General features: G+C 30.4%; 1 protein-coding gene and 1 non-coding gene across 3 annotated transcripts; both read left to right on the top strand.

Annotated features, from left to right (window-relative positions):
- Window positions 1–2116: 2116 nt before the first annotated feature.
- Window positions 2117–5253, top strand: LOC108461685 (putative disease resistance protein RGA4). Of its 2 annotated transcripts, none has more exons than XM_017761593.2 (2): window positions 2117–4828; window positions 4975–5253. In XM_017761593.2, exon 1 carries the CDS (start codon window positions 2256–2258, stop codon window positions 4818–4820), a length of 2565 nt encoding a protein of 854 aa, XP_017617082.1. In that variant the 5' UTR covers window positions 2117–2255; the 3' UTR covers window positions 4821–4828; window positions 4975–5253. The 2 variants fall into 2 exon arrangements, with proteins under 2 accessions (XP_017617082.1, XP_017617081.1); XM_017761592.2 differs by having other exon boundaries at window positions 2118–4828; window positions 4937–5253.
- A 2642-nt stretch (window positions 5254–7895) lies between these two features.
- TRNAG-UCC (transfer RNA glycine (anticodon UCC)) lies at window positions 7896–7966 on the top strand. The gene has a single exon. It is a non-coding gene; the product is annotated as a tRNA-Gly (tRNA).
- The last annotated feature ends 366 nt before the right edge of the window (window positions 7967–8332 follow it).

The raw sequence follows: 8332 nt of genomic DNA, 5'->3' as shown, positions 1-8332 counted from the left end.
TAAAAACATATTTTGAATGAACTTGAGTCGTTCTCGAGTGTCTTTTTGTAATGCCACGTGTTGCACCGGTGAGGGTATAACAATACTAATCAATCAAAATTATATATAATTGCCAAAAAAAATATTTATTGTGATTAATTGCTTTTTAAAATTAATAGGGATTAAATTGCTCAAAATTTTTGAGAAGGAATAATTTTCTCAATATAAAAATTGAGAGGGAGTGGAGAGATGTTTTTACCAATATATTATGGGGGGACATAGAAAGCCTATTAACATGTTTGAAATTTACTTTTACTTGCGAAACATGCATCAGGCGTTTGTAGTCCAACGGTTAGGATAATTGTCTTCCAAGCAATAGACCCGGGTTCGACTCCGGCAAACGCAATTGGGTTTTTCATTTCAAGTTTCCTTTTTCCTTAGTTTATCTTCTATCATGGCACTTAGCATAAGGTTATCTTCAGTATTTTTTTTCTTTTCCCACACTTTTTCCGTAAATTATATTAAAAATAAAAATGATATTAAATCAAACAAATGCCATATACGAAATAAAATGAAATAATAAAAATACCACAAATTTTATTAAATAGTGAAAAGGGCTAACTATATTTTTAGAGTAAGGTACTTTCAAAATTTAAGGATACTAAAGATTTCGTAAACTCCAATACTTTTCTTTAGTGTAGCTTAAATAAAAACATGCTTATCAAGCATTTTTCTTATCTAATAAATTATTTTATTTTTATAAATGTTATATTTCATTATTTTTATTACTAGATATTACTTGTCTGTCAGATTTGATACACCAAAGAACACATTGGTATGTGCAATTAAGTAGTTAGTTAGATTCATTAAAGAAAATAGCAATCAAATTTGAAGCGGTTGAGGTCGTTGGTTAAAATTGGGTTCTTCTAGTTTGCAAGGTTATAGAACTAAATTGTGGACATGTTTCATGATTGTTCGTTTAGTAAAATTGATTGTTAAATGTTCTCGTAATTAGTTTAAGAGCAAATCAAGTTTGAACATAATGAAGAAGATGAATAGGTTGAAAGTCAAGAAACAAATTAGACTGCTATCGTACAAAGTATAAATATAATTTTAATTAAAGTTTATTAATATAAATATTATAAGAACTTGATTTTAATTAAAAAATTAAATTTTCATTGTGACTTAAACTATTATTTTAATCCAATAAAGGTAGTAATAGTTTTGATGAAATGATGACAAGAGGGCGACTGTTGGGGCTGCTCTTTATTAAACTTTTAACAAAAAGATGAAAATTTTGATAGAAGATACAGACCCAACAAAATGCATGATCTGGTACATAATCTTGCATTAGATGTGTCTCAAAAAGAGTGTAAAATAGTGAATTCCGAAACAGAAATGGTTGATGAGAATGTTTGACATTTATTATTATGTGATGAGAAATTGGTTGAAGTTCCACGTGTTTTGGAGGAAATGAAAATGTTCGAACAGTAATCATCCATGATGCTTTAAAGAGACCAAAGAGATCAGAGATTGTTGATAAATCTCTTATAAATCCAAACCATTTATTTATCTAACTTATATTTATTTTGGTAAAAGAAGACTTATATTTATTTAATTTATTCGTAAAACTTCAAAGAAACCCATCTTTATCTTTTAAGTTTGAAAAGAGGCTTAAATTTTATTTTTCAAACATTTCCCCATTTAACCTAAAAAATCCTTCTCAATCCAAAACAAATATTTAAATTATATTACCATATATAATTTATGAATTTAATTTAAATAATATTTTAATAGATAAATTATCAAAATAATTACTTTAATTTGATTCAAGTTACATTTCAACTAGTATTGTTTGATATGTTATATTTTATTACTTACGTTAATATTTTTTACGAAATCATTACTCTGCCTTTTAAAATTTATTATTTCCCAAATAATAATCTAATATGACAGTTAAAATGAGTTTTAAATGTCAAATGTACAATGACCATTTTCTTCATAAAATAATAACAAAAATAATTAAAAATAATATTTTAAACATAAATAATTAATATGTAACTTAAATTAAATAAAATATTTTTTAATTTATCAACACAGCGTAGTTAAGTTCCAGTCAACAATCAAAAGCAGACATTTGGCTGAACCACAACCACAAATTTAACGCATGGCTACTTCGATATGAATACAAGAAATAAAATCATTATTGAGTGCCTCAATCATTCATTTGCCTTCCTTCCCCTCAATCTTTCAAGCTTTGCTCTAGAAATTCAATTATGGCGGAAACGTTTCTGTTCAATATTGCAGAAAGGGTTCTGGAAAAACTAGTCCATCTCTCTGCACAAGAAATTCGCTTGGCGTTTAATGTTAAAACCGATCTGAAAAAGCTGGAGGACACCATGATCAGCATTAAAGCTGTGCTCTTGGATGCCGAGCGGCAACAGCACCAAAATGAAAAGCTGCGCCTCTGTATGTGGAAGCTCAGAGGCATCTTTTACGATGCTGAGGACGTTATTGACGATTTCAAGTGTGAAGCTCTCCGCAAACAGGACGCTACCAATCATCCCGATATCAACAACTTAAAGGTGCGAGTTTTAGGTTCCTGTTGTTTGCCTCTTTCACTCTCTTTAAAAATGAGTCATAAAATCAAAGACATCAATGGGAGACTAGGCAAACTTGCCACTGAGTGGAAAAGCTTTGAACTAAGACAGTGTAGCGACAACCGACATGTTTTTCGCAGAGAGACCATCTCTTTTGTGGATTCTTCTGATGTTATTGGTAGAGATAAGGATAAAGAGAACATTATTAGTATGTTGATGAAACCAAGTGAGGATCGAAATGTCCCTGTCATTCCCATTGTTGGAATTGGGGGTTTAGGAAAAACCACGCTCGCTCAATTAGTATACAATGACGACCAAATTACTAGCCTTTTTCCTTTGAAAATATGGATCTGTGTTTCTGAGGAATTTGATCTTTCTAGATTGCTCAAGCTGATTATTCAGTCTGTAAATAAAGAAGAAAGATGTGATGATTCAACACTTGACGGCTTGCAAGCTCGTTTGAGAAGCCTTTTGAATGATAAGAAGTTCTTGCTCGTCCTGGATGATGTGTGGAATGAAAATCAAGCAAAATGGGTTGAGTTAAGAAATTTGTTGAGATCGACGGATGGATTTTCTCTAAGCAAAATTATTGTCACCACTCGGAGTTTGGACGTGGCCTCGATAATGAGTCCCAATCGCCCTTATATATTGAAAGGTCTCCCTCTTGAAGACTGTTTGACCTTATTTACAAAATGGGCTTTTAATGATGGTGCTGAGAAACATTATCCAAATCTCATTAGAATCGGGGAGGAGATTGTGAAAAAATGCAAAGGGGTTCCCTTGGCAGTAAGAACATTGGGAAGCCTACTGTTTCAGAAAACGGATGAATCTGATTGGATCTATATAAGAGACAGTGAAATATGGAGACTTGACCAACATGAAAACGATATTTTACCAGTGTTGAAGTTGAGTTACAATCATTTGCCATCTCATTTGCAACGATGTTTTGCTTTTTTATCCTTGTACAAAAAGGATAAGGTCTATTTGAGTGACGATGTCATTCGTCTTTGGATGGCAAATGGACTCCTTGAGCATCCGAAGCAAAATCAAGAGTGGGAGGATGTTGGCAAACGATATTTGAATGAATTACTGTCAAGGTGCCTCATCCAAAAGGAGAACAAATTTCGCTTGAAGTTTACCTTCAAAATGCATGATCTGGTACATGATCTTGCATTAGATGTGTCTCAAAAAGAGTGTAAAATAGTGAATTCCGAAACAAAAACGGTTGATGAAAATGTTCGACATTTATTATTATGTGATGAGAAGTTGGTTGAAGTTCCGCATGTTTTGGAGGAAATGAAAAATGTTCGAACAATAATCATCCAAGATGCTTTAGTGGAATCAAAGGCTATTCATGAATCAGTTATAAATCTCTGTGTCTCCAATTTCAAGTATCTACGAGCATTAGAATTAAGGGGTTTACCATTGACGGCTTTACCGAATTCCATTGGTACCTTAAAGCACTTGCGAGACCTTGATTTGGATGGATGTAGCCGTATACGTGAACTCCCGAGGTCTTTCAATAAGCTTCGCAGCTTGCAATCGTTAAATTTGAGAGATACTGATTTGAAGCAGTTGCCTGACAGCTTGCAAAGGTTGATTGAGCTTAGCCATCTAGTAATAACCATTAAAGCTACGCATTTGAAAGAAATACAAGCAGGATGTTGGACTTCTCTTCAATACGTGAAACTGGTTCGGTGTATCAACTTAGAATGTTTACCTGAAGGAATGCAGTATCTGAAGTCACTTCGGACACTTGCCTTGAGATATTGTATTAGACTTGTCTCATTGCCGTGGAGCCTGAAATTCCTAACCAAGTTAGAACACCTTGTAATAGTTGATTGCGCTCAAATCAATTTGAAAATGGAAGCAGAAGAGGAAGAAGACAACGACCTTCAGTTGAGCCTTAAAACTTTCTTAATGGATGGATCAGATGCCTTAACAGATTTGCCACGATTGCTTCTTCAAGGATCTTCTTCCACTTTGCAGCAATTACAAATTAGTTGGTGTCCAAATTTGTTCGTTCTACCATCATGGCTATTGAATCTCACTTCTCTTCAGAAACTTGAGATTAAGGATTGCGGAAATTTGTCAGCTCTACCGGAGGGAATAGACCGCCTGACCAACCTTAGAGAATTGACAATTGATAGATGTCCGGAGTTGAGCAAAAGATACAGAGAAAATGGGGGTGAAGATTGGCACAAAATTGCTCACATCCAAAAGGTTGTTATTAATGAATGAAGATTGAGGTATGTGGTAAAATTGTAATTCCTCTATCAGATTTGATTTCATATTATGTTTCCCTTTAGAGTAGAGTAGAGACTGTGTCTGTTGTTAAACTTTCTCTAAAAAAGCAGGGTTTTGGTTGGAAATTTTGCATGTATGAAATGTGAAGATGGAGATGGAAGAATGAAGCAGAGGTTGAGGCAGGGCACGGAAGACTTTTACTTTATTTGGATTAGGATTTCAGTTGTAATTGTAATAAGTGAGATTTTGCTTTGGATATATCAAATGGCTTCATATGGGATGTTTGTTTGATATGTATCAACTTTTAGCTTTATTCATATTTATCTTAATTTTCTCATCCTTCCTTTCGCTTTATGGTTTAGTATCAACTAATTGTGTTTGTATTTTTAGTTTAATTTTATTAATTGTTTATTTTGTGATGGAGAAATGATGTGGTTGTTATAAAATTAGTACGATAATATTTTTAACTTTTAAGAATTATATATTTTATTGATTTGATTATGATTGTAAAAAATAATTTTAAAGAATTAAAATATATTTACAAAATTTAAAATATAAAATACAAAATAATAAAAAATTAAAAAATATTATTCTTACATATTAATAATTTCTTTTAAAATTTTAAAACATTATTTCAAATTAATAACTTCTTTTAAAATTTTAAAACATAGTTTGTAACTTGAAATTTCTAATCCCTAAATATTGACATCAACATTGTTTCTTTTTTACTCAATGCTTTGCTTGGTAGACCGGAAAAAATTGAATGTATAATTTTGAACTAACATACACATATCTCTCTCATTTTCTCTTTTTTATCGTTCTAATTTGAAGTGATTAATTTTCTAAAAAAAAGTACCAAGTATCTAAACACTTTGAAAGTATCTACACTGGCATTGGTTTTTGTGAAGATTGAACATAATTTAGTTAGTTTATTTGGTACAAACTGTCATTATTTTTGAGCTGGTCTTAATCTATAATATATATAAAAGTAAGAATTTAAAATTTTTTGAACCGACGATAATATCTTTTAGTGTTCATTTAATTACTAAATCGGCATTAAATAAAAATTCTTTTTAAAATAATAGAATTTTTCTTCATTTGAACTATATGATTAAAAATATCAGATAAAATCATATCAATAAATTTCTTTCGTAATAGAGTTCTTATTGGTTTGAGTTACACAATTGAGTATATTAATTATTAATAATATATATTATTTTAAATCAATTATTATTTAATTAATGTTATAGTTATATTATCAATTTAAATTAAGATTTATCATTATAAATAGCATTCAACAAAAGTAGTAAATTTGATCTGTCTCAAAATTTTTTCTCTTTTTTCGATTAGTTGGTATGAAGAATGATAATGCCATTAAACTGAATAAGTCTCTGAAACTAATCCGAGATGGAATAATCAATAGCTATACCAATATAGAAACCAAGAAAATGCATATTCCTCAATTGTCAATGATTGATAAATGATTAGTACATGAAGCAACAAAGAATGTCAGTGATGTTTACCTGTCATTTTCTTTTCTTAATTGTCTTCATGTTCATCGTTATCACTCGCATCACCGGTTTGCTTGGATGCTGTTGAATCACGAGGTGGTGGTCCGGTAACTGACTGCTGATAAAGAACCCCTCCGGACAGCGTAAAGAGGAGGCAAACCAAACCGAAAGGTGTGGCATCCTTATCCCAAATCAACACATTGATCATAACTGTAAGGAACTTGTTAACCACAGTGGTCACAGTAAATGCAGTGGCGAAGACCGCCTTCCTAGCCGCGAATCCGAATAAACTAATGAGCAAAGCGAACAAGCAGGACAACGATACAGCAGTAAACAATCTAATTCCCAAGAGCAAATTAATAAAATATAAATGTCAATTAAATAATATACATCCAAGCACAAAATTACAGCCTAAACCATTAATGCGATTTTGTCTTTTCATTGGATTTGGGTTTTATTTTACTGAGCTGTTTGAATTTGGAAGCTAACTACATTTCTTTATATAATATATGATATAAATATGAAAAAGAAAATAACACATAGCGATTTAATATGAATTATTAATATATTTCAAATTTATAAATATGTGCTGATTGATTCTTAACTCGATTGTTGTTAATACAAGAGAACATGAGTCGAATGTGTTGAAACGTTTTATCCTCGTATTTAAAAGTGGAGAGTGACTCAATGAAGAATTATTCAATTATAACTTAAAGTATTTAAAAGTTTTAAAATTTATATTTTATTGTATTTTTAATTCAAGTTTTTTTATAAACTAATTTTTTCAATAAATAATGCTGAAATTAGTTAAAGCAATAGTTTATCATTAATCCAAATAAAATCAAACATATTAAGCTATTTTGTGGCAGCTGCATTTGTTAAGATTTGGGAGCAACTTTTAGAGTTGACAAAAGTTTATATAATTTAAGCTTAAGATATAAATAAATAAAAATCAATTAAGGTTATAAAGAAATTTACCTTATCGAGCTATTAGTGCCAACAAAAACAATTAATTAAACTCTTCCCTTGTTAGTTGACCGGTTTAATTATTAACTATAAAAAAATAAAAATTAGAAAATATATACATCTAGAATGAATTTTGACAAATTATTGTGCGGATTCATTTAACTCTAGACAAACATTTATTCAAATTCATTTTATATGAGTGTAAAATTATAAAAAATTCAAAAATTAAAAAGATTATAAAAAGATTCAAAATAAAAATAAAAATATTAATAATTTATAAAAAAAATATTTAGAATGAACTTGAGCGGTCCTCGGGTGTCTTCTTGTAGTGCCATGTGTTGAGCCAGGTGATGGTATAACAACATTAATCAATCAAAGTTATATATAATTTCCAAAAAAAAATTATTGTGATTAATTGCTTTTATTTGCTGCTTTTCAAAATTGATAAGGATTAAATTATTCAAAATTTTGAGAAGGGCCAATTTTCCCAATTGAGAGGGGTGGAGAGATGTTTTTACCAATATATTATGGGGGACATAGAAAGTCTATTAACATATTTGAAATTAGTTTTACTCGAAAACTGCAACAACAGGCGTTTGTAGTCCAACGGTTAGGATAATTGCCTTCCAAGCAATAGACCGGGTTCGACTCCCGGCAAACGCAGTTGGAATCTTCATTTCAAGCAATTTCCTTTTCCTTAGTATATCTTCCGCCATTCATCATTGCATTATAGCATAAGGTTATCTTTAGTATAATTTTTTCTTCGTTTCCGTACTTTTCTGTAAATTAGTATTAAAAATAAAAATAATATTAAATCAGACAAATGCCATATGAAATGAAACAATAAAGAATATCATAAATTTTATTAAATAGTGAAAAGGGCTAACTATATTTTAAGATTAAAGTACTTTAAAAATTTAAGGGATACTAAAGATTTCGTAAACTCCGATACTCTTCTTCAATGTAGCTTAAACAAAAACATATTTATCAAGCATTTTTCTTATCTTAATTGTCTTCATAATCATCATT

The sequence above is a fragment of the Gossypium arboreum genome, unplaced genomic scaffold, assembly GCF_025698485.1.
Source record: "Gossypium arboreum isolate Shixiya-1 unplaced genomic scaffold, ASM2569848v2 Contig00776, whole genome shotgun sequence".
Lineage (NCBI taxonomy): Eukaryota > Viridiplantae > Streptophyta > Magnoliopsida > Malvales > Malvaceae > Gossypium > Gossypium arboreum.
The sequence above is the reverse complement of the archived record's forward strand: the minus strand, read 5'-3'. Positions and strand labels throughout refer to the sequence as shown.